Raw genomic sequence first — 27,839 nt, forward strand, 5'->3', positions numbered from 1 at the left:
TTAGAAATACAACTGTCTGCAAAACACACATGGAGCAATTTCATCTTTTGAAAGTTCTAATTGGATAGTAAGTTTAATTACCAAGCCATGTTTCTGAGAAAAAAAAATAGCACAGTGCAGTCGGGAGACGAGAGCATAATTTCTAATCAGATTGCATGAGCTGGCAGTAGGCTGCAGTGGACTTGTGGCGGAGCAGTCCTGCACCTCCTGGCCTCATATAGATCATCATTACATATTTCTTTGGTTGCACCTTGCCCATTTGTAGCTGAAAATCATAAACAGAGCCATAGGAGATAGATTTGGGTATTTAATAAGCCTCCCAGTGGACAAGGTGGGGCTCTTTTCTCTAGGCAAGAGAAGCCTGATAGAAGATTATGAAATGGCTTTATAAGGTAGACGTAGAGAAGATTTACCACTTGTGGGGAGACAAAAACAAGAGACAATAAATAAAAGATAGTCATTAATAAATCCATGAGAGACTTCCTTTCCCAGAAAGTGATGAGAATGTGGAACTCATTACAATGAGGAGTAGTTGATGTGACTAGCTTAGATGCATTTAAGGAGAAACTAGGTAAACAAATGGGGGAGAATTTTCTCCCCATTGTGTGGGCTGGGAGGGAGAGGGCACAAGCAGGCGCGCGATTGGCTGCGCACTGCCATTTTACGTGAGCAGGCCAATTAAGGCCTGCCCAGCACGACGCGCACCTGGAAGCGCTCAGTGCTCCCTGTATGGGCAGAGGGAGGAGGGAGAGTCGGGGCCTGCGCTCTTTCTCGCGTGAGTGCAAAAGAGCGCAGAAATCTCCCTGAGGCACGGAGCTGCCTCAGGGAGTTTAATTTCATTGCGAAAACCTGAAAAAAAGATTTGAAAAAAATATGCGGTCACGTCCCCTCATGTGACAGTGTCACATGAGCTGGGACATGTATATGAATTATATTAAAAACTTTTATTAAAGTTATAAAACTTTCATGAAACCTCATCCCGCCCATGGATGAGGTTCCATGAAAAATGTGAAGGCCGCCTGGGCTCTTTGCCTGCCCGACAACCTTAATGTTGGACGGGCAGCCCTAAGAATCAGTTTAATTACTTAATTAATGGCCTTAATAGGCCTTTGACAGATCAGTGGGCACGCAGCCGACTCCGCTGCATGCCCGCCAAACTGAGGATCAGAATGACGCGTGGTGACATCGGGATGCACGCCCGACATCACCGCGTGTCATTTTACGCATCGGTGAGTGGGGCCCACCTCTGCACGCCAACCAGAAGATTCAGGCCATGAGGGAGAAAGGAATAGATGGATGTGCTGATAGGATGAGATGAAGAGGTAGGAAGAGGAATGTTTGGTACATAAACAAAGACCAGTTTGACCAAATTACCTGTTTCTGTGCTGTACATTTTGTGTAACTTTATGGAAACAGGTGGATGGTCAATTTGCACACCTGAAAATTGTAGCAGGTGAACATTACAATTCAATGCTGCAGCGAAGATGTTTCCCCACGATTTTGAACTGCTGGCTATCTGCTTTTTGGGTGGGAAATAAATGCAAATTTCTGCTAGAAAACTCTTTGAGCTTGTTTCTTGGTCAACCCCACATAACACCTTGCACATAATCCCGAGCTCATTCGCCCAGAACTTGTTGGTCTTCCAGTGCAAAGATGCCAATGATCAAGTGTTGCAGACTGGCATATTCCAAGGTATGGGACTACGTGCTGAGGGACGGAATAAAGCCCAAGGAAGCCACCGCAAAGGCTCAATGGGAAAAGGCCAGTGTGGAAGACCCTCCCCTGGAAACCACATAAAACCCCTCGGGCTGCACGCACCAGAAAATGTTTGACATGAGATGTAAATGTACATTGTAAATATAACCTGTAATGGTAAGTGTGGTGAGGCACATCATTTACTGTATTGAAAAAAACTGACCTCGATTGCACTTTATATAATGTCAAATTTGAACTGTTAAGTAATGTTCTTTTACAAATTTTATGAATAAAGTATATTTGGGGAAAAAACATAGTATGAAGTTATTAGCTCTTGCTTTATTTGGTATAAGATCGCAGTTGGGCAAATTGCTGTCATGTTTAAGCTGTAGAAGGGCAATGATAAAACATCAGAAACCACAGACCAAATCCTCGAGTATCTGTGAGCAATGCCATGGAGGAACCAGCTAGCTTATTACAAAATGCAAGAATCCTTAAGAGTCATCCCAATTTTACCTACCCCTAACCTATTTCTAACTTGTAACATGTCGATTTACGGCCAGCTTAGTTTGAAGCTATTTTTAAATTAATTTCCCACACAGTTGATCTCCCAATCCATGATTCCTTAGCTAACTGTCATTATGGAATCATCAACAACTTTATGTAAAACCAAATGAGTATAACAGCTGCATTTCTCCTGTCCACTACATCAACAATGTCCAAATGTTATCTCAAAGTGCTATTATGCTAATTTTATGTTTTAAGTGTATTCAGTTTACTATTAAACCATTGTTCTTTGCATGAATAAGAACATCTGTTTTTCCACGAGTGACCAGAATTGTATATGCAAGATGTGCTCCTCCTCAGTGTTAATGGAGGAGTGTGAGATAACTCTCACACCACATTACGCTGTACACAAGTAGTAAGGCTAAGAATGGCAAAGACCTTCTTTTTTATTAATCTCCGTTTCATTTACACTTTGTGCTAACATCAACAAATCTACTCATACCAGCTCCTTCATCTTCTAGTCTTTACCATTTTAAGATACAAGTTCTGATGACTAATAATAGCATTTTTCTTTAAACCAAGTAATACTGCCCGTCTCTGTACTTCGAAAGCTTAGACCATTGGAAATTGGATAAATGAACTTGTGAGATCTCACATACATTAGGGATCACTGAAAATGTCCAAATGACATGCGGCTTTTGTGACCATCATTGCATAACAGTTATCACTGTACCATACCTTTAGGATTCGTTTCTGCTTTCTTTCTTAGTAAATGCCATGTTCCTAAACTGCTTAGGGCTTTAGGCTCCTATTTCATCTAGTTTACAACACATCAAATATTTTGAACTGCGACTGAATCTGTTTTACCCAAGTTGTTTCATATTGTAATTATTGTGTCAAGTGAAAGAAATGCATAGGTGCACATTTGTAACGTTACTAATTAACCTAATTAACCAATGATAACTGCATTTAAACAAGGATCACCTACTAATGTCCTTCACATTTCAATAATTAAAGCTTCACTGTTATTTAACATACAGACCAAAGCAAATTATTAAATAAAATGCATTTATGCTCTGAGTATTCTAAACTTTATATTTTGGAAATGATGTTTTACTAGAGTACATCAGCATTAAGATTTACACACAGATAAAAATCGAAATATCAATGGCCCAGATTTTCGCCAAAATAACAGTGAGGCTAATTTATATGCAAATTGTACAGCAATGACAGGCAAGGAGCAGATGCACAGTTAAATGCAAAAATCCAAAAGTCGCTGTCTGAGTTGCACCGTTCCACCATTAGTTTCTCAAAAATGACATCTCACTGTCTGCCTCACTGTTGAAATACAAAGTGATAAGTGTTAATTAATTACCTCCAATCAACCTCTCTGTCATGGAGAATGAACTATCATAAATGTGGAATATCATTCTTTCAGGTTTTAATTGTTGTTGCAGATTCTTAATATGTATTTTTTTAAATATATACTTTTCTTTTTCTCTCTCTCCTTAACCCAATCTTTCTTCCCCTCTTTATTTATCTTACTGTACCTGACATTGAATTTGTCCACCCTAGTTTACACTTCCTTCTCAGTCCTTGCGCTTTAAATTTCTCAATCCTTCAACCTGATTAGTTAAGGAGATACACTGTCCTATTCACTCAGGTCCCACGCTGTGCCATTATTGTAGCAACTTGCCACACAAAAATCTTAAAATCCTAAATATGCACAAATGAATCTAACTTAATGGCAGACACTATTTGATGCCTTGCTGTAGCAAATTATGGCTCATTACTTCATTGTGCATCAAGAATCAAAAAAAGTGCAGTCATATTTCAGTGTATAATTACGTATTAAAACAAGGATGGCTGAACTTATAAAAGAAAATCACAGGCTTGGTTGTTCTGAACACAAAACATTTGACCTGAATTTTTTTATAGAAGAATTGTGTTTTTAATTATTCCCCTCAGCCTTTTTGTTTCATAATTCTTGCCTGACTGCATAACTTTGCAACACAGAATTTGTAACAAAGAAAAAAATGACGCTGCGCTGCTAACATTTCGCAGGCTCATCCCATAGAATCATTACAGCGCAGAAGGAGGCCTTTTGGCCCATCAAGTCCATGTAAGCCATCTTAAATGGCTAAAACAATTACTTAAGGCCCCATGCTGAATTTTTCAATTTTCGGTTAGGCGTTCCCACAGCACCTAACATGGACGCATGAGAAACCTGGGTTTTACCCTGGTTAAGTGTTTTCTTTTAAAAGGGAGAGCAGTTTCAATCATAGGTAAACATCTTTACCCTGTACTCTAAAATCACATTGTGCTGCATTTGATTTCATGGCTTAATTGGTTTTGAAGTGAAGTGCAAAAAAATAGAATTTTCAACATGCCTTTCTTTCGTTACCCTAGGTTGCAACTGTCACCATTTAAATCGGACCATATAAAGTAGTGAGGATGACAACTTGGCTGGGGGTTCTGAACATGCTGCATTATTTAAATAAGGAAGAGGGGTTTATGTGGAGAATAAAAAATGCAATGAAGGTATTTAATCTGAACCCATTGCTAGACTGAAACCTCTGCTAATAGACCACCCCATAAATAGCTGGGTCAGTAAGAGGTGAGCCATGATAGTTGTCTCTACTTCACAATAAGCTGCCACACAATTGTACCATCTATTGTAGACAACATATCAAGCAGGACACATCTGGTGGATGAAAAGATTACCACAGCACATCACCAGATCCATCCAATGTACCCCAAAGGGCATTTGCCACATAAGGCACCTGCAGTGCACACATGTATCGAGTAAGTGACAAACACTAGCTTTGCAAGGATCAACACATTCATTAACTAGTTTTGCAAGGAGCAACACATTCATTAACTAGCTTTGCAAGAATCAACACATTCATTAACTAGTTTTGCAAGGATCAACACATTCATTAACTAGCTTTGCAAGGATCAACACATTCATTAACTAGTTTTGCAAGGATCAACACATTCATTAACTAGTTTTGCAAGGAGCAACACATTCATTAACTAGTTTTGCAAGGATCAACATGTTCATTACTTGGCAGGGCACAGAGGCAGAGTTCGCTCAAAGATAACACATTGCCGATGGGATTCATGAGATCATCAGGCCTCTTCATACACAAACACAAAGTTTTGCACTCAATGCTCAGGTGCCACCTAACTGAAGAAATAGCATCAATGGCTAGTATCCAAGAATATCTTCCTGATGTGATAATGCACTATGTGCATGTTTGGAAGGAGAAAAGAAATGCTGTGGGAGGTACCTTTTGAAGGGGAACAGCTCTGTGTCCATGGCTGCAGGACCTACTAAACTTTATCAGCCGGGAAGAGCCACAAACCTGAAATCTGAGGCTTCTGTTTGCTTTTTCATATGTGTCATCGCCATTACACCACACCTTGGCACAAGGAGAGTGTGTGGGCAAAAGGGATGCAGATAGTTGTGTCCTTCAAAAGGTACCTCCACGATAAAGCCACAGTTCTCAATCTAGTTTTATGCATGCTTAATAGGCACCACTAAAAATATTTGCAAAATTGAGCCGCACACTTGCCTGCACCTAACATCAGAAAAATTCTGTCTTATTTTCAGCCAGGGTACAAGGGTCCTGTGGAAATGTGTTAACTCGGGGAGGGGAGGGACCCCTCCATGCAGCTGGCACTGTGCTTCTATTGGAAGGTGACCTTCAGTCCTAACTGATGCTGTCTTCCTTTAGTGCACTCCTGCATTAAGATCTCAAACTCTACAATATGAAAGAAAGCAGTACTGCCCACATATCTCCACATTGGGCCACTCTGAGCGATTAGGCCACTTTTATGTTCCCAGCACTGACACATCCTTCCATTTAAAAGCTGCTACCTCTTTCCCTTTAAAAGAAAGCATTGTCCTTTTAAGAATTTCTGCTTTGGTGAATTTAACATTCCCCAGCCTAGTACACTAACAGACAGGCTTCGCACACATAAATTAGTAGGAGCGACTCCCATTGCAAAATTCAGCACTGCCCACTCTAAGCTGTTCGCACTGGAGAGCCTGCATCAAAGGCCTGCTCAGTTCCATTTCTGAAGCCCTGATTTTATGAGGTGGATGGGATTTACTTCCACGTTTCCATAAGGGTCACAGAACCAAAGTGGGTAAATGGAGCTAGGTGGGGAGATCAACAAAGATATAACTGAATGAAAAACAAGCTCAAGTGTCTGAATAACCTGCTCCTGTTCCTACATTTCTATGTTCTTTCCTATATTGCAAGTTGGTAATAGTAATAGATCATGGTGTCCTAATTTGAGGATGTGTCTGCCAATGAGGCAATAGCGTGAAACCGAGCCTTTTCAAAACTTTAAGGCCCAGAAATTGAATGAGAATGAATCAATATTTAAGTAGTTATAAAGTTGCCTGGGTTTCAATGGACTGCTCAGAGTTGGGGACTGCAGTGGGCTGCTCTCTCTCGTCCAGAATTTCAGACTTGCAAACCAAAGAGAAATGTATTTACGTTGAGAATAATAGACATTCGCAAGTGCTCACAGTGTGCCAATCCCAACATTATAAATTAAACAATCATGCTGAAGTGATTTATAACTGCCATTTCAGCCATGTAATGAGGAGAAATTACAGCGCTGGCAACATTAGCATGTGTCTGTCCAAGTATAGAATTTTAAGAATGTACTGTAATCAGTAGGCTGACCATTGGTGACATTACTATGGTGACAGCATCATTAAGCACAATCAATTTTTGTAAACAGGGTTTCTAGTTTTATGTGCAATAAACTCCTGATAAACATCCTGCTTGATAGTTAATTTAATTAGATATAAATCAAGCAGACCAGACCCTCAGAAACCATAAATTCTTTGGCGTGGCAGCTGAATGTATGAATAGTGAACATCAAGGATGCACGGAATTTACACAATGGCCATGCTACAGATAATCATCTGTCATGAGCTTCCTGCAGTCCAGCTGCAAGTTGAAGCAGGAAAGGCGAGCCAATTCCAGCCACAGAATGTTGGCCCAGAATTTGCAGAAAAAATAATGGTGTGTGAACTATGCTCAACGCTATTAATTTTTCAAATCCTACAGCAACTTTTGGTGAAAGATAACGCGTGCATAGCAAATCGCCAGTAGTTGTTGATCGATTTGTGCCGCTCTGCCGTGAGCTTCACAAAAATGGCATCTCCTCCTTATTCTCGCCATGATTTTCTTGAAGTTGTTGCATTTGTGTATTAATTGCCCATTAAACTGCCACAGAAAGTTAAGTCTTTTAACAACATGATAATTGTTAGTGACTCTCACTCAACCTCTCTTGTCCAGAAAGTGAATAATTGAAAATGTAGTATATCACTCCTTTAGGTTGTGAATTGTTGTTGGAGATTTTAAAAATCTTAATTTAAAAACATGTTTTTATTTCTTTCTGCAGCTGTCCATCTCTTTATGCACATGATTTGACATTGAATTCACCCATTCTAATTCATCCTTTGTCACGGTTATAGGAACAAGAAACATAGGAAAAGGATTAGACCATTTAGCTCCACAAACCTGTTCCGCCTGTTCAATGGAATCATGGCAGATGGATGAGGTAGTTCCACACACCCACCTTTACACCATATCCCTCAAAATTTTTGGATAACAAAACTCTATCAATCTCAAATTTAAAACTAACAATTGATCTAGCATCTTGTGGACAAGGTCCAATCTTCCACTACCCTTTGTGCGTAGAAGTGTTTCCTCATTTCATTCCTGAAAGTCCTGACTCTAATTTTTAGGCTATACCTGTTTGCCCTTGACTTCCCAGCTTGTGGAAATAGTTTCTCTTTATCCTTTCTCTGTTTATTTCTCAATCCTTAAATCTCCATGGTTAAGAAGATACACTTTCTGTCCCATTATTCGCCTAGGTCACAGGTGCCCTGTTGCCCCAGTTGCGCCTTTATCGGTTCATACTTCCAGCAACTTCACAGAGAAAAGAAAATTGGACACACAGGAGCAGGAAAAAGCCAAATAGGGTAACCACTCCATTCTCTCCGTGCCTTCCTGAAATTATAACAATGTTCCAAAAGCTGCATTGCTCTTAAGATTTTCATCTAGATGCAAGCACCTTGAGAGAATGAGATTTATATCCCAAATGTCACAAGTTGTTAGCTTCCCCTATGCAACAACTGATGCATTTTGACACAACTGTCCTATGGCACTATTTATGCGACACAGAGTTCTCTCAGCACTCTGGCTACCATTTGCCATTCAAACAACATCACCAAAATAGATTATGTGGTAATTTATCTCAATGCTGCTTATGGGATCTTGCTGTGTACAAATTAGCTTTCATATTTACCAACAATGGACACTGAAAACCATACAAAACTATTTCATCGACTGTGAAGCAGAATGTGACATCCCAAGGATGTGATAGGCACAATATAAATGCAAGTTATATATTTAACAAATAATATTTCACAGACAATGACATCAGATCATATATGTACATACTAACATTAAAAGTGCTGTATAAATGCAAGTTTTTCTTTCTTTAACATTAATCCAATATGTATTCTACATACAAATGAATCACAGCACAGAAACTGAATTACAGATCTGATATGAAAGTGAGTTCAGCCCAGTTTATTTTCTAGCCAATCACAATGAAACAACTGATAATCATGTTGCTCTGGTGATTGTGATATTATTTGTTAAGTGGCAAGGTGTGTCACAAAGCTTTGTCTGAATTTACAGAAATGAGAATCATAACCAAACTCATTAAGAAATCAGCAGGACTTGTATATGCCCTTTGTAATTCCTATCAATTATTCAACTTTACAGAACATGTATAATTGACTTCTAAAATAATCACTAATTGGTTAAGAGTATCTTTGCCAAAAGAACAACTTCTACACTATAATTAACCCTGAGTGTTTTATCAGCGCAATAGCTAGTTATAGTCTATACATTTCCTATTTCACATTTCCTTCCTTTACCTCTTCCAATTTCTTTCCCCTTACTCTTGAAGCGATTGCTGGACTATGGCCTCATAGGGATCAGCTCCATTGATACATTTATAGCCATGGTAGCTGCATAAGCCTGGGATAGAAAGTGCCCCAAAGTTATTTTTGCTATATCAGTCAACAGAGCCAAACCGGATCGAGTCATCACCCAACAATGACATACATACAGTTTCCTCAAGTCCCACTGAACTGTTAGTAGGCGTGGGAAGTCGAGCTGACTTGCAAAGCCTAACTGACTTTCCTCATCCCTAGTCCAAGGACATTGAGGAATTAAACTGATTAGAATAATCTTCAAGCCTGGAATTTTGTCCCACTTCTTGAATGTTAGAATTGTATTCTGTGTACTCTAAAGTTTGGATATAACCCTTGTGTTTAAGGTGTTTCCAGGCACACAAACTGAAACAAAAAGGGAAATATATGAAAGTAGTCATCTGTTTCTGAATCAGCAGATGCTCTTTTTCCTCAGTTAGTAGTAATTGTTAAATTAATCATTAATATTGGAAATAAAAATGTATAATAGGTGGCTGACCCAATATTGCACATTTTATAGCATCGTCCAAAGTCAAAATTACCCACAAATATATTTTAACAGTGGCTTGGTATCACACTCCATAGATGTCGAATCCAACTGGTATGAGATGATTGCCATAATAGGATCTCACACTGCTGCACTCAGAAGCTGGGTTAGGACCAGAAACTAGATTGCAGGAATGTAGAAGAGGTAATATAGCAGCAGTATGGTGGCAAGTAATGCTACAAAGTTTTAACTATGTGGGGATTTAAGCAATTTTGCACTGAGCTGAACCTTTCTGACTGAATGATTTTCATTCATGAGAAGTGTATAACAAACAATAATTAATGATTATCAAAGAGGGACATCTAGTGGATAAAACTAGCATTTCCAAATTCTGACTTGCTTAACAATTTGTATTGATGGTTCAATGTAACAGAAAATTGGGTTGCTACTTCACCATCACCTATTTTGCACCATCACCAACAACGAATTTCACTCCCATGTAAGGCAAATACTGCATTTTCATCTGTCTCATTGCAAAAAAAAAGGAAAATAAAATGCACAAGTCTGGATGTGACATTTTTCCTCACTGCAAAAAAAAAATCATTGGTATCATTCATTTCTCTTGCCTTTAGTATCCATTCTATATTACCAGTTTTATTCATGCTGCAAACAAAATACTCAAATGAAAAATACAGCATGATCAAGTAAATGAAATATCCACAAATATGATGCATGAACTGCATTTGTTTGCTCATTATTCGTTGCATTCTCAAGCCACTCAGGTTGGTGTAATCAATATCTAATCAATGAATACTCTATTCAACAGGATGCCCAGGGTTGAAACTTTACATTTGATATAATTTGAAATTTCTCGAACAACATCTCCCTGAACTCAAGGTCAAAAGGTTTAATCCAGAAACAGATAAAAATACAAACATTTACCAGCATCTTTAGACAGACTTTTAATTTAAAGAATAAAATCAACTCTGCCTAAATGGCTATACCTGAAGGTGCAACTCTTTTGTTTGTCCCCAGGACCAAGATTAAGGCAATCCCATTCTCAATCACCCTGTCATATTGCACATTCACTCATGTGTGCTCTGCCTGAAGGCAGGTCCTTGGCTCATTGTCTGCTACTGCTTCCTTAAGCTGCTTCCTTGGCAGGTTTTGGCCAGTGGTGGTTTGCTATTGCCTTTCACTCTCAGGGGCAGGGTGAGGAGGCAGGTCCTAAGTCTATCTCAGCTGGAACGGAAATTGTATCTGTGCTGTTGATAGTTATTCTGAATTGAGCTAACTTGCCTCCTTTCATATTGGACATGATGACCTCCTTGGTTGTCCTATATTTCTATGATTGCATGATCACTCAGATAGGCCCAAAGCTGCAGTGAAGAATGTTCCCTAGTAAATGAATACGGTATTACAAACTGTACAACGGTACTGGCAAACAGTACAATTACAATTGCATGAGCTTCATTCCAATGGTTAAATTATTATATTGAAGTCAGATATTTAAAGCCACAAGAAAGCTGTATTTTCAGTGAGGGAGTTGGTTAATGAAATCCCAATTTACAAAAATATTTCCCAATTTGATTTATCTTTTGATTTCCCCTCACTATAGAAATGCTCTTCCACCAACTATTTCTCTGCGGAACCTGAATGAAATGGGTGCGTCCCCTGACTCCATGCTTGTTTAGTAGGCCTACACATTTAGCTTGTTATTCCGTGTTTAGTGAATATTTTAAATTTTTAATTCTCTTTCATACTTCCAGTTTGCAATACTTGACTCCTTGTTGTATGTTTACATCACACTTTTGCATTCCATTTTTTCTCTGTTAACAAAATCCTATGTCAACATTTAATATGGGTTTAGATGATGTAAGCTTGTCACATAGTAATTAAACAACCTGAACATTAGGTGGCTTTGAACCCAGTCTGAATCTTTCCAATGTCCCTCACAGAAACGTAGGCCCAAAATTTTCACTCCCGAGCCAGGTGTGCAGACTTGGGAAATTTCCAGACTCATCGAGCCTGACTTGGGAAAACTTCCCCAACCGTTGGATTTTCATTCCAGCGGCGGGAGGGCAGGTGCATGCTGGTGTCAGGATGCCAACCCGGAAACAGTGCGGAGGCAGCCACAGGAGCTGTTGAGTGGTGAGGTGGGCTGATTAAAATTCCCACTTTGGTGCTCTAGAGTTTCATTCCAGTTGTAATTAAAATAATTAGGCCCTTTAGCCCTCACCCCTTACACCCCCTCACCCTCCACTCACTCCACATGCCGCATTCATGCCAACTCATGCCACCTTATTTCCCCTTCCCACCTCACCATCTCCCCTCATACCCTCCATGCCAACCCATTACCCTCTACCCACCCTCCATGGTCCCTATAGCCCTTATGCTAACTTACTGCCAACTCATGTCCCCCACTCACCACCCTTTGTCCTTACACCCTCCATGCCAGCCCAGTATCCACCATGGCAGACCTCTGGAACCATCCTGAGATGAAATGAAATAAAGTACGTATTAGACTTCACTACGTATAAAAAAATACTCTCTTTGCAAAAGCCCATTCAATACATTTAAATCCCTTCAAGTACTTAATCCCTTATGAAAATAAACATTTGTATTCATAGCCCTACATCTTAATAATTTCTTGGAGCTATCAATCAAGCTGTGAACTTACAGCACCGTCAACACCAAACCCCCAATTGTGATAATGATAGTTGAGGAAGCAGTCAAGCAGTACTCATACTAAAATGATATCCCTTAGGTTTATGTCAACAAAAAGTTATGGAAATTGCACCAATTTTTTTTTCAACTGAGACACAGCAGGCTGTTTATTTCAAAATTTAAAGTTCAGGGGATTTAAATAACTTGAAAGCTTGATAGTTCCACAGACCTTATCCACCTTTTACGCACATTAATGTTTACTCTTAACAGGGTACCTGATCTCTCCAAAGAACTCCAATAGGTTTAGACCTTTTCCTCAAATTTGTAAATCCCATGAGTCATGTTTCACCAACCTCAGTGACAAAGATTGTTTCTAAGTGAAGGCAGCTGCACTTATAAATGAGCCATTGCATCTGTGAATGGCATGAATGCAAAATATATCTTACACAAGTTCCCCACCACCACCCCACCACTCCAACCACCCAGCGAAAATGGTGGGTGCTGGAAAATGGGGGGTTGGACTTCCAGATTCGGGGCTCCTGTGCCATTTTGGGTAGGGTCGCCATGAAAATTCGGGCCTTAGAATTCATCTACTATTTTTCTTCTCTTCAGTGAAGTTTAACATTTAAATTTTAACTGTTTCCTTGCAATTATTTTACAGTTTAATTTCAAGTGAATTTTGTGCTTCCTTTTAAGCTTTTTAATCATTGTGTTCTCCCTTCCCACATCAAACTTCACCATTAAATCAGTTTCTTAACAATGCTCCCCCTGAGGACAATGGTCATCATCCATGGCAAACATATATGGCGGAATTGTCCAGTCCTGTTGGCTGCGGGTGCCATGGCAGGCGTGAGCGGACAATATGGCAAGAACGCCAAAAATCGGTTTTACGCCATCATGAAACCAGTTTGCGATCGTCCTCTTCACCTGTCAATGGCGGGCCATGATTCCTGCTGCTGCACCTTGGGAACCTAATTTCAATACTTCAGCATCTCATTATAACCCCTGCTCACCTGAATCATCCTCCCCACGCTGGACCATCCAGGCACATCGGCGTGTGTTTCCCAACTGTACATAAGCGATGTGCACCTGGTGACCTGCACCTCACTTGGGACTTTGAGGCTTATTTGCCTACCTTACTCCGGGCAACACTCGCAGTCATCAGCGCCAGGCTTCACTCTTAGGGGGCTCACGGGCAAGTCTCTACATACCAGACCAGCCATAAGGTGTGGGGGTGGCTTTTCAATGGCTGCAGGGCTAGGGTTTACTTGGAGAAGGGGGAGAAGTGGCCTCAGGCAAGGGAAGAGGCTGCAGGGTGAGAGCTGTACTGGGGAAAGAGGTGTGTGGGGCCACATGTTGATCTGCGCAAGTGCCCTCAAGATGGTCAGGGCTGAGCAGGCAGTCTCCAGAGACGAGGCCAGATGGAGATGTGAGGATGTGTGTGAGAGGGTGAGTGGTGATGTCTCTTGAGCTGGCAGTGGGTTAGATACCAGGGAATGTCTGATGCTTTTGTGAGTGTGTGAGTTCAGAGTGATGAGATGGCATGGATGAGATCATTCATCTGTTTTCTGCACTGGGTGGCCGACCTCTTGTGTGCAGCATTGGCACTGACCACCTCTGCCACCTCCTTCCAAGCTGGAGTGGTGAGGTTGATGGGTCTTCTGTGGCAAAGCAGAGGTCCAGTACATCGTGGCAGGCCTCCATGGAATCCAGAGGGCATCCCAGGCATCTGCCACTGAATTGTGGGACTGCACTCTTCTTGGTTTTTGGGGCCATGTCTTCACCGGAGCAGTCCTGGGCTGCAAGCATTGAGAAGTGTGTGCGTGGCTGGAGTTTAAATATGAGAAAGCGGTGAGGAAACAGCGTGGTGGGCAAATCAGAGGCTGCCCATGAGCATGACAGCATGTTTTTTTTGGCTGAATAGTTAACAAGGCGGGAAGGGGACAATATGTTGCAGAAACCCGCCATTCCCACCCACACCGCACTATTCGCCTCCCTGGGATGATTCCGCCCATACATTTTAAAGCATTACTTTTAATTTCAATGTGATCAAAGGCTGGCATCTAACTCACAGCAGCTTTTTTAATGTTATTTTTATATTTATTCATAAAGAATAGTGCTGTTGAGCACCTGCACACCCAATCCCTGCCACCCAGCTAGTCTTGATCTGTCTCGAGGGTAATGAGGTATAGGCAGCAAACGCTGGCCTTGCCACCAGCACTCACATCCCAGGAATTAATTTTTTAAAAAACCCTCCACCCAGATCCTAATGCAGCTGCTCACTATCTCGCATCCCCACTCCATGCTGGATTTGGTCTAATACACTTGATATCTGGCACATTTGTCATGTTTCCATTCCGATTTGCTGCTTTGGCCATATGGCCTGTCTCATCTCTGGTAGCCCCAACGCTTTCAGTGCTCTATATCTGCTGCCACATGCCTGATGGTCATTCTCTCATTTTGCTGTGCCTGACTAAGAGAGCTGCTTATGGGCTAAGATCTGGGATGCTGCTACACAAGATGATTTGAGAGTCCAGGAAGCCTCAATGTCTTGGGGCTGGGGCTCAAAGCAATAGATTGGGGCTGGAGAGCCAAAGGTGCAGTAGTGCAAACTCACAGAGCTAAGAGCTCAGGGAGCAGGACAGTGAGTCCAGGAAGGTGGACACAAGCTCAGAGAGTGGGGCTGTAGGTCTAGGAAAGGGTGCTGTACTTTTCCTGCCTCCTATTCCCACCTGACTCTTGTGCCACTGTTGCTTTCCCTCGCCTTGTCACTCACCCCCCTTTTCTCCTCCATCCTTTGGTTTTGCATCTCCCAGCTCCTCAGTCTGTTCTAAAGGGAAACTCTTATCCTCCAGCCAACTCAACCTTCTGCTTGCCAAATTGCAGTAGCTTTTCCAATTTATCTATAAATCATAGAAGTCAAACACTATTTAAAAGTAAGGACAGAAGAGATGGTTTTAAAATGGTGACTGAATTACATTACTGCAAGTGGTTGAATTATGCCTTGCCCTTTAACCCTACTTAACTTGAAGACTACAGTTTGGCTTCACTCCTCATCTGCAAAACCACAGAAGATTAATTATGGAGAAAAAAGGATACTAAAGGCATCTTTTATTTTGCTTACATATAAATATTGTCATGAAATGTTAATAACTTTCATTATGTTAATGGGATTTATTGTAAAGTAGGATCTGGATTGTGTGTATGTATGTATGTATGTATGTATGTATGTATGTATGTATGTATGTATGTAGTGTGTGTCCATTGTAAAGATGGACTTGAGTGCAGCAGCAAACACCAGGCGGGAGGGAAGGTCAGGTGGCCATTCAGCCCCCTTTTTTTCCAACGCGTGCCTCGCTGCCCTCCTGGAGGAGATGGCTGCAAAAGAATACCCTTGACTCCAAAGGTGGGAGGTGGAGGCCACCGCACCTCACAAAGAGGGCATGGAGGAGGTGGCAGCCATGACGTGGTGCAGCGCACCTGAGCCCAGTGCTGGAAGCGCTTCAATGACCTGCTGCGCTCAGGAAGGGTGAGTACCGTGTTGGCATGGGTCAGTGTGTTCAATTGTTTTGGGCTGGCCATCTCCCCATGGAGCTCAGGGGTGCTAGAGTCTGAGTGCCAACTGTCAATCACGCCAGCACTGAGCAAGGGGCTGAGCCCTGGCTGTTTGCGGCTTGAGGGCCACAACTCGGATGTGCCCTGCGAGTTGCTCCTCAACTGGGGTTGGCCAGGCTGCAATGGCGCTGCAGGTAGAGAGTGGACTAATCAATGCTCCTCTGTCCTTTCAGGAGAAAGCATCCCATAACAATATTGAGAGGTCGTGGACTGGCGGAAGATCACCACACCTCCTCATCCTCTCCCGGTATGAGCAGGATGTCTTGAGTTGGAGAGGTGCCATGCACCCTGGTCAAGCGGCCACGGTGAGGCTGAGGTGTCAGTGTGCAGTGCACTGAGGTGGGAATTTCAGCTTTTGCAACCATTCTAGTGTCGTCACTTCACTGATGTGAACTTCAAACCTGGAGACCCCATTGATCATTGAAAGATGAGGGCACCATGATGCATCACACTGGCATGCACAGTGACAGTGTGATGACCACTGTTCCGCCTCTGTTCTTGGGTGGCGGAAAGGTGTCATGAGCCACCTTTTCAAGGATAGCCCTTGTCACCCAGAAGCCATCCATCCAGTCGGGCTGGAGCACTGAGGAGACTCGGCACCTGAGAGTGTCTCAGGATGTATGCATCATGGGAGCTGCCTGGGTACCTTGCACAGACTTGCAGAATCTGCATCCTGTGGTCACACACTATCTGCACGTTCATGGAGTGGAAGCCCTTCCTGTTGACGAAGGCACCGGGCTCACCTACTGACACCTTGATGGCCACATATGTGTTGTCGATGGCACCCTGGACGCGGGGGAACCCAGCAATCGCTGCAAACCCTATGGCCCACTCAGCCTGGCTGGCTTCGCCCATAGGGAAATGAAGGAAAGTCAATACCTGCCTTAACAGGGCTTCTGTAACCAGCTTAACGTAACTGCAGACAGCCAATTGGGGCACTCCACACAGATCCCCCACTGACCCCTGAAAAGAGCCCAGGGCATAGAAGTTGAGGGCCACTGTGACCTTCAGAGCCACTGGCATGGGGTGTCCACCCACACAGTCAGAGCTGATCTCAGGCCTGATCATCTGACAAATGGAAGTGACAGTCTCCCTTGAGAGGCGAAGCCTCCTTCAGCATTGCACCTCAGACATATTGAGGTAGCTGCAGCGCACCCTGCAAACGCTGGCAGCAGGATAGTGGCGTCTTCTGTGGCCTCTTCTGCCTTGGACTTCCTGCTGGCTCTGCGCCCCTTGTGCCTGCACCTCTCCTCCCACAGGCCCCTCTCCTGGAAGCTGCATTGGGACACGTGGCCTCCTTTCCCTTCTGCCCCTCTCTTCCTCCTCAGAGGAGGTGCCTCCAGCAGAGACCACAATCCCCATTACCAGGGTAAGGGAAGGCTGTCTGATACCTGGAAGGGTCCACACAGTCCGAATCCTCAGGGGATTCCACTCGGAAGACACCACTGAGCCCTGAAATGAAGCCTGGAAATGCTAAGAGTGAAGCCCCGATCAAAGATTAAGCTGCCAAATACCAATAAGCCACCAGCAGCAAATTATCTCCAAAACTCCTCACTACTCACATTGACAATGCTGCTGACTCTTATCCCGCCCGTGGATGAGATTTTGCAAATTGTGGGCTGCTCACCTGCCCATTTTACCCGTGTGATGAGCGAAAAATTGCGCGGACAACGTTAAATCGACGTCAATTGGGTTGTCAAGGGCCTTAACTGGCCTCTTAATTAATGGCAGGTGTGACTCCGACTCCCACGCGCGCCCGCCAAGCAAAATATCGCGTGAGCGCACGATGATATCAGGACGCTCACCCGACGTCACCCCGCGTCTTTTTACGCTCGAGCGAGTCAGGTGCGCGCGCGCCCGCTCAGCAAAAAATTCTGCCCATTGAATAACAATATCTGACCTTAGAACCAGGCATGAAACGTGCTGAAACAGCCATAAGAACAAAGCATGCTAAATGTGTTAAATTCTGTTCGCCATTTCAGCACCACTGACTTTAAAATTCTCAGGAATATAAAGCAATTGAGGGTCATGGGCCTAGCACTGAGTAAATCACTTCAGTATAGTTGATCACTTAAGAAGCAGCATGGAATGTTTACCATAATATATTTTAAGACAATTTGATGTATCCACTTCATCACAAACAGCTAAAAATGGCATGCATCGTCCAATTTGTTAGGAAAATAATGACAGAGGAGAGCATCTCAAGGTTGTGAGTGAGAATTGTTTTCCTTTCAAAACAGTACTATCCTCCATTATATTTGCACAATGAATCCCTGTAGAGTCTCATGTCGCAACCCTACAGTAATCAAACATATAACCCAAGCCACTCAGCTTTCGTTTCAATGTTTCCAATTATCATAATTGCGAATGATCAGACAAGCCTGACCTTGAAGCCAAAGAAAGAAACATAATTATTTTTCATGGTAAACATATATTCATGGCAGTGAAGAGTGCCTTCATTATTCATTCTCAGATAAATCTTTGATATTTAACAAGTTGCCTGTAACAGGCAGTTTTAAAGGAAATTTCAGCCATAAGATCAGTAATGGATGGTTGTGCAGGTACAATATTTAGTATTGCAAGAACATGGCCTGTTTATTTTATCATTGCGTCTGTAACTGAGAATTGTAAAAGCCAGAATATTCTATCTATAATGCCAACACTTGATGTCTTGTTAGCTCAGAAAATAAAAAGCCCAGTATGTATTTCCAAGGATTCTGTTTTAAGACCACCAAAAATTATACTTTATATAAATCTTTTATCATAAACCTGCTGTGACTTAAATCTATTGTTCTGCCCACCAAGCATTTAATATATTAATTGGGAAGCTGCTGTAGCACCATTAATAAAATAGCAAATATGATTTAGTTTAATACTACCACACTGTAAATTTGTACTAGACCAGCTCATTTCAATGTGCCTCTGCAATGCAGCATAGACAGCTCTCACAAACTCTTTATTGCATTACCCTATTGTGTCTAAAACTAAGATAAAAGCAAAATGCTGCGGATGCTGGAAATCTGAAACAAAAACAGAAAATGCTGGAAAAACTCAGCAGAGAAAAACTCAGAGCTCTGAAGAAGAGTCATACGGACTTGAAACGTTAACTCTGTCTTTCTCTCCACAGGACCTGCTGAGTTTTTCCAGCGTCTTCTGTTTTTGTCTAAAACTAATTTGCTTTGAGATTAGTATATCCCAATTGGAGTTGATGTGCTGGTTTCCGAACATAGAGGAAATGCTATCAACAGGTCTATGCTATGTTTATTCCAGCTCCAAAGTTATATATCAACCGATGTAAGTTTACTTTTAGTAAAAATGACAGTAATTCAGTCAGGCACGGCATAGAATTCATGTACTCTGTATCCTGATGAATTCAAGGGCATTTTCTGTCCTTGCCAAATTCACAGTACTTAAAACACACCCTGTATATCTGAGTGTGAACCCGTTAAAAACAGTGGCCATGTCTTCATTCACAATGTCACAATCTGCTGAATGGGTCTTGCATATTATTCTGTGGCTCACTTGATAGCACTCTTGATTTGTGGGTTCAAATCCCACGACAGAACTCATGCACAAAAATCCAGGCTGACACTCCAATGCAATATTGAGGGAGTTCTGCACTGTTGTCAGTGTCGCTTTTTGGATGAGACGTCAAACCGAGGCTCTTTCTGCCCTCTTAAGTGGAGGTAAAAGATCCCATTGTGCTATTTCCAAGAAGGGCAGGGGAGTGAGAGCTTGCTAGGCACATACAGGCTGTCTTGTTTCCTACATTACAACAGTGACTACACGACAAAAGTGCTTCATTGGCTGTAAAGTGCTTTGGATAGCCTTGAGGTCACGAAAGGCACCATATAAATACAAGTCTTGTTTGCTTCCTCTTTATAGATACTCTTCTTTACAAGAGAACATTGGCTGTAGATTAATTACTTTAATCAATTTATAACATCCTATATAATTTTCTTAAATCTGCTGTTTTGGACAGCAAAATGGAATTTCCACATTAATGAGTCAATAGGATTAAATTACTTGACGGGTAAGCCAGACATTTGTTTTGCATTCTCAATCAGATGTCTACTTATTGTGTAATGGATTTGCTACAGCATAAAAGCCTGGAGCTCATGGTTTGGAACAAATAGGGCAGGCTTTCTGTTCCCAGCAAAGCTCAGTTGGGGCTAGGAACTTATGTAAATTCAGCCAGAAAGGCCTTGCACTGATTGTTCTCAATTTTCAGCTCATTTTTGTATTCCTGTGGTACAGGAAGATGGCCAAATTAGGCCATATGGTTACAGAAAGTAGTAATTTAGGTGAAATGTAAAGGGATGTGATCATTTAAAAGGCAAATGAATATGTGAAAAAGCAGAAAAAAGGCACCAGGCAAAAATAACCCAAAAGGAAACCAAATGTGGAGGCACAAAATTAAGTCTGTTGAAAACGACAGAAATGACAACTAGGCACCCACATGTACATTTCATGGCTGAGGAGGAGGACATTACAAAGCAGGGTATAGGTGCAAGAAGAGTTTTTAAGAGCAGTCCCCTGTATATTTTCAAATGTGACAGTAAGCTTTTTTAGTACTAAAGTATGGATAACTTCAATCAAAATTTCTGAAACATCAAAAATTAAAATTTTGACCAACTTTGAGTATAAAAGGTGCATGAGGTAAAATGTTTTAAAAAAAAACTAGGTGCCCCTAAATACATGTAAAATAATTTGGGGATCAGAAGTATTACTTAACAATAAAAACCATGTCATATTTAACCCAATTGCCCTCTATTTTCCCTTGATAATGCAGGAAAGTGGCGTTGAGGTAAATGATCAGCCATGATCTAATTAAATGATGGAGCAGGCTCGATGGGCCGAATGGCTTACTCTGCTCCCAAGTTCTTATGTTCCTAATTCAGCCCAGGTAGATCAGTGAACAAAATACACTATATATGTCCCCCAGCACACAGGGGAAAGAAATCCCCACTGAAGAATAGAGCCATATTTCCTAGCACAAACTCACGACTGCAAGATGTAACTAAAATAAATACAATCTTTCACTCAATTTAGATAATCCTCAGATGTATGACAGCATCACTCAAATCAAGTTGATCGAAGCCTTCTCACTATTGTATAATGTTTGTTAAGCATTCTGATATGAATGGCTTTTGATAATTACTAAATTATGTGTGGATTGAATTGTTAATTATCAGGTCATTCCTTTGGTCTTTTTATAACAAAATTACAGCAATACGTCGGGAAAAAACTTGATTTCCAATCAGCACCTCAGCACTGATAGCAACAAAGTTCATCAATATCAATGTCAGAATGTGGGCAGAAATTCAATTTCGCTCATTAACTTAATAAGTAGTCAGATTGTAAGCACTTTCAGATTTTTAAAGGTATTTTTCATCTCTCTTAAACAAATTACTTTTACAGTCACTGTGGAGCCTAGAAAGGCTTTGGCATACAGGCTTAAGGAGCAGGAACATAGGAACGGGAGTAGGCCATTTAGCGCCCCTATTCCACCCGATTCAATGAGATCAGGGCTGATCTGTGATTAAACCTGCAACAAGTTTTGTTAAAGTTTGATTTCTACAATATCTCCAAAATTTCTTTGCTTTCATGTAGGAGTAAAGGATTTCTTGAAATGTTATAGTCTGGAAGATATATTGGTGTGTGCCTACGCCTTAAGCAAGAAATCTGAAATGGGGCAATCTAAATTTGAAAATGACCAGGATAAAAGATAAAATACAATGCTTAAACTACCAATTGTTCTGAGTTAACTACTGCTTGCATATTTACAAAGGAAAGTGTAATTCTCAAATAAAGTAGTAGATATCTTGACCCATAAAGGGGGAAAAGGACACAAATAACTTAAATAGTCTGAATATATTTTTGTTCTCTCTCACTTTAGTTTAAAAATGGTTAATGCCATTAGCACCAGTGAAATAGGAAAAAAATACATCTCAGGACAATTCTGGTACTAATCATTTAACCCAAAACTAGGGGTCATTGTCTCAGGATAAGGGGTCAATTAGAAAGTTTAGGAGAAATTTCTTCACTCAAAGTATTGTGAATCTTTGGAACTCTCTACCACAAAGACTTGTGGTTGCTCCACCATTGAGAATATTCAAGCCTGAGGTTGATAGATTTTTGGACACTAAAGGCGGACTTTAATGTTGGCAATGGGCAGGTCATGGCCGCTGGTTTGAGAATCTACAGGAGACCCACGTTGCCTCTGCTGGGGAAGGCCCATCAGAGTTAAGTGCCCATTAGGCACTTAGCTGGCCAGAGTCTGGCCTCCCACAGGATTTAGGAATCTGGGGGCCGACATCTTGCCTATTGAGAGCTGCTGACCAATCCGAGGCCAGCAGCTCTCCATTGCCCATCAGCACCACTGGGAGAGGTGGCTGCTGCCAGTAATGCTCCCACCGGGAGCCTAGGATTGATGAGGAACCCAGGCCACAGGTGGGATGGGGGTCACTGGGAGGTGGTCACTGGCTGGGGTGGAGAGGGTCAGAAGAAAGGGGAGGAAGTGGCTCTCAGTGGGGGCCTCCTTCCTGATACCAGGTCCCTTAATTAGGTCTTTGAACTAGAGACACCTCCCCCACCAGAAGCCCAAAGGAAACCTGATTGCTTTTCAGGCTTCCCGCATGGTAATTCGTCTGCCTGCCACTGGTTGAATACCAGCAGCAGTGGGATGAGGCCCTTAAGTGGGCATTAATTGCCCACTTAAGGGCCTCAACAAGTGTCTGGACAGGAAGACCATGCACGAGACTTCCCGTCCTGGACTTAATTGGGCAGAGGTGTGAAGGCGGCAGGGTCCCCACCCGTGCCCTCCAGCCCAATTAAATATCATCCTGCCACAAAATGCGCTACTGAGGGGGCATTAAATTCTGCCAAAGGGATTCCAAGGACATGGGGATAGGAGAGGAAAGTGGAGTCAAGGGAGAAGTGCAGTCATGATCTTACTGAATGGAGGGGGGCAGGCTCCAAGGGTTGTATGGCCTATTACTGTTCCAATTTCTGACGTTCATATGTAATTGCCAGTTAATCTCCCTTAAATATGCCAAATGATTTACAATGTTGTCCAACAAACATCATTCTTGATTAGCTGAAACTGTTGCCATTGACAACATTCTCTGTCATGCTTATCTTTCTAATTTTATGAACCCATGCATTACGCTTTAATCATTTGATACCTGGGCTAAAAATTTGAAATGTGGTTACATTTTCTAATATTCAAACTGAGAATGATATTGATTGCCATAATCTCTGAACATTGCTCATTAAACTACCAACCTGAGATAACTGACTATTAATGGGATTCATACAAGGGGAGGCGGTGGCGTAGTCATCTTGTCACTGGACTAGTAACCCAGAGACCCAGGGTAATGCTCTGGGGACCCGGGTTCGACAAACCATGGCAGAAAGTGGAATTTGAATTCAATTTTGAAAAATCTTGATTTGAAAAGTCTGATGATTTTGAAACCATTGCCGATTGTCATAAAAACCCATCTGGCTCTTTAGGGAAGGAAATCTGCCGTCCTTACCTGGCCTGGCCTACATGTGACTCCAGACCCACAGCAGTGACTCTTAAATGCCCTCCGAACAAGGTCAATCATGGATGCACAATAAATACTGGCATAGCCAGCGACACCCACATCCCACAAACAAATATAAAAAAAAAATTAATGCCAGTTGCTGAAGTCAAAACTAAGCCACAGGGCCTATCCTTGCTGAGTTTATTGACTGTTCAGTGTCAACACTCCTCGCATACACCCAGCTATCCCCTATTTATATGTGTTCAAATATCCATCACTTGTTTCTCTTAACAATGTAATTGATAAGATATTGCTACTGACAATCTAAGGAAATTGAGTCAGACTCTTCAGAACTGTAGATTTTACCAAGAGAGATCGAGCAGGCAGGGCTCTTTTCTCTAGAAAATAGAAGGACAAGGGGTGATCTGATAGAGCTCTTTAAGATTATGAAAAGGTTTTATGGGGTAGATGTACAGAACATGTTTCCACATGTGGGCGAGACTAGAAACAAGGATCATAAATTCAAACTAGTCACTAATGAATCTAAAAGGGAATTCATGTGAAAATTCATTACCCAGAGCATGGTTAGAATGCGTTGATTCACTACCACAGGGAATAGATGAGGTGAAAAGCACAGATGCATTTAAGGGGAAGCTAGATAAGCAAGTGAGGGTGAAAGATAAAGAGATGAGGTTAGATGAAGAAGGGTGGGAGGAGATTTGTTTGGAGCACAAACACTGATCAAACCTATTGGAATCAATGGCCTGTTTCTGTGCTGTAGATTTGTTGTAATGGCCCTTAAAGAGAAAAGCTTTAAGAATTCCTGTTTACCAAACACTTGTCAAAGAAAAGTTGTCTTATTTTTTAAACCGATACTCACCACTGATATCAAATCATCTTCAGGGACAGGGAGCTTTTCAATTTCGAACTGCTGGTCATTGTTTGTGACAAAATGGATGCTTCGCTCATTTGATACTCTAGGTAAAGTAGATTTGACAATCATGGCAGGATGTGGTCTGCTTCGGTCCGTATACTCGCTGAATGATGGCATGTTTATTGTGCTTCTTTGCATCTCTATGCCACTTAAATCCACACCTTTATCAATGCTATGTACTTGATGATAGATGATTACTGGTTTTCCACTGCTAGCTGACTTTCTCAGACCTCTGGTCTTGAAGTGTTCATGATCTCCTGAAAAGCATCCTGAAAATAGAGCAATTGGAGGAAGATTAATTCCATTTTCAGCAAACTAATTCAACTATTAACACAATGTTTTTTGCCAATGAGCAGACAAACACATTTTTATCCCTTGGAGCTAATCCTAAACCCATAGCTGTTTATAACACAAAGGTTAGATGTGCAAGTAGGATTAGTCACAGGGGCAGCTTTAACTGACAGCCTGCCCACAAATATCCAAGCGATGGAATATGTTACTGTCTTTACCAAACATAAATATTGGTTAACACTACAATTATCCCATTGTGAAAATTTTACAAATAGTTATTTTACTGTCTTCTAGAAACAGAGCCAAATATGCACCAAATTTTCCATTTGTATACACTGGGTACCACTGCCATGTTAGTTTGTGCCCAGATTAGATTCACCTGTCCCCTTTCCTTTCCACAATAGTTTAGGCTTGGGAGATGCCGGGGGCAATTTTCACATGTGTGCACCAGTGCACGGAGAGCTATGGCATGGAAAAGTGGTAGCAATGCTCAACTCTTCCCCCTTTGTTCATGGAATGTATTCCTGGTGGACAGAAGAAACAAGTGAGCTTATAATACTTAAATGAGGTAGGAATAGTTAACAGATGTCAGAGCAAACTCATTTCCTGGCTTTACATTTGGGTCTATACTGTTTCCAATCACACTTATATAATGACCATTTTGGGTTGGCAGCTGTTACAGAAGTATGTTTAAAGAACAAGCAAGAAGATTTATTCAACAGTTTTGAGGTCACTTCTAGCTTATTTTTTTCCTAATTTTTAAAAAATCTTCTTCCAAATGGCACTGAAGTTCTCCGTAGCCTTGTGTGGTGCTGCATAAAAGAAAGTATGCCAGAGTGATCATCAAAAGTAATTGCACTCACCAGTCACAGACTGGCATAACCAGTAATTGTACCATTTAGCTCCTGCATCAAGCCTGCATCCATCCACTTCCAGGTATGTTTTAATACAGACAAATGGAGGGTGATGTCATAGAATGGTACAGAACCCAACCCTCTTCCTAACTGCCTCATGCAAACTCATGTCCACTTTGGAATATCAAAGAAAGGGTTGAGCGTTGGGCTGCTCCATCATTTGCCTACAACCTAATGCCTACACCTTAAACTTCCTTTCCCTTAATCATTGCTCCCATTTCATCGTCTGTTCCTTTATTCATGGCAAACTTGGTCAAAATGCTTTTTATATCTTTCTAAAGACTGTCTGAATTTCTGTCAGCCCGATCTGCAACCTACAGTTCCAGAGCTGCATCCAGCTCAGTATGGTTGCAAGTCTGGCTCCCAACCTTAATCGATCCAACCCACTTTGATGAGAATTAAGTGGCTTGTTTCATTTTTTCAAAACCTTTTAAAAACTTTTTTGTACTTGGGAGAAAGTATCATTCAATTAACAACTTTTTAATAATTTTATAATATATTTTCTATATCTCAGAGCAACGAAGCGATGACACCAATTCTATGTGTGCAACAGATTTTATTCAAGGTGCTTCAAAATGTCTACTCCATGGGCGGAATCCTCTGCTCCCTCTGGTGTCGGGCTTGGAGGCAAGTAGGGCATTTGGTTAGGTTGGTTGGCGGCGAACTGGAACCCCGCCATCTTCCTACCTCCACCAGAATTTAGTTATGGGTGGGAAGGCCTATGGTAGACCCTCCCACCTGACTGCCAACTGAGGCCCTTCAATGACTCAGCGCCTGGGCGAGGGACTCAACACCAGGAAAAGGTGGGGGTTGGGGCCCACTGAGAACCACCGCCTGCCCTTGCTGCTGACCCCCTTGCGCCCCTCTGCCCGCGACCCCCATCCCATAAAACCCCATCACCACCACATTGCTTACCTTTGGCTTGGGTCGTTCTGCATGTCCTTCTGGCAGCAGCCACGGCTCCGAGGTGGCACTGCTGAGCACAAAAGCTGCTGGCCTTTGATTGGCCGGCAGCTACAAGTAGGTGAGATTTCTGCCCCCCCCCCCCCCCCGGGGTCTTGATTCAGGGGAAGGCCCGCTGCTGGCCTTGCCACTGCCTGATTGGCTTGTGGTTCAGTGGGCCTTCCCGAAAGAAGGCAGCACACATCTCTCGCCAACTTTCCAGCTGCCAGTCGAACCCTCAGACACCTCAACAAGGTTCTGTCCCACACTTCTAGCTCTGGCTCCCAGCTCGATCTGCAGCTTTGTTTACTTTTTTCTGAGTCCACAACCAGGCTCAACCAATCAAGCATAGTGAGTATCCATAGTAAACAGACTCACAATCAAATACAGAACAATTAATCACTACAAAGGCCTTTAAAATATTATTGAAATGCGTCTTTGCCCTGTTTTTCATTATTATTGGCATTTGGGTAACAACATTGTGCCTCTCAAGATAACTGTGCTTTTGACTAAATTTTAAAAATGGCTCTTCTTGTTATTAAAGTTGCAAGCCCCTGCCTATTGTAACAGTTCTCTTTAATTGTCCCCATCCTTTTAAATTTCACTTACACAGGGCTTTCCACACCCAGCGCCAATCACTTCTTATTTGACCATCTTCCCTGAATTGACTTCCGAACTTAAAAGATAAATACAGCTTGCATATAAAATGAACACACTTGGGAAAGGCAAAATGTTATTGAGTTAATGCCAATTAACTATCTCCATAGCAACCACTAAAAATTAACTGCCCTCTCTGCTATGTTACATTGTCTAGGCATTAGTAGAAAAGTGTGTGGAAGGATAAATCACGTGAACCTGTTTCCTACATCAAATCTGCAATACACGGATGGACTGATAAACTACCATCGCGGCAGTTCTTATCTCTTTTAGCACTGACTTACAACAATAGATGAAAATCAACCCCAATATATTGACTGAAGACTAGGCCTGGCTACAGACAATAGGTGCAGTAATAGGTCATTCAGTCCCTCAAGCATGTTCCGACATTCAGTGAAATCATGGCTAATCTGTGTCTTGACTCCATCCACCTCTCTTGGTTCCATATTCTTTTCTGGCATGCAAAAATAAATTGATCTCTGATTTAAAATTATTAATTGAGCTGGCGTCTGCTACTTTTTTGTGGGAGAGAGTTCCACACTTCTACCACTTCTACCAAAGAGTG

General features: G+C 41.9%; 1 protein-coding gene across 1 annotated transcript in view; it reads right to left on the reverse strand.

Annotated features, from left to right (window-relative positions):
* The window catches only part of ptprr (protein tyrosine phosphatase receptor type R), a 197,044-nt gene extending 172,421 nt beyond the window's left edge, over positions 1–24,623 (reverse strand). Inside the window, exon 1 of the mRNA XM_078567910.1 lies at positions 24,417–24,623. Within this exon, the coding sequence (XP_078424036.1) occupies positions 24,417–24,608 (192 nt within the window). The 5' untranslated portion in view covers positions 24,609–24,623. The remainder of the gene's footprint in view (positions 1–24,416) is intronic.
* Positions 24,624–27,839: the final 3,216 nt, after the last annotated feature.

The sequence above is a fragment of the Cetorhinus maximus genome, chromosome 22, assembly GCF_964194155.1.
Source record: "Cetorhinus maximus chromosome 22, sCetMax3.hap1.1, whole genome shotgun sequence".
Lineage (NCBI taxonomy): Eukaryota > Metazoa > Chordata > Chondrichthyes > Lamniformes > Cetorhinidae > Cetorhinus > Cetorhinus maximus.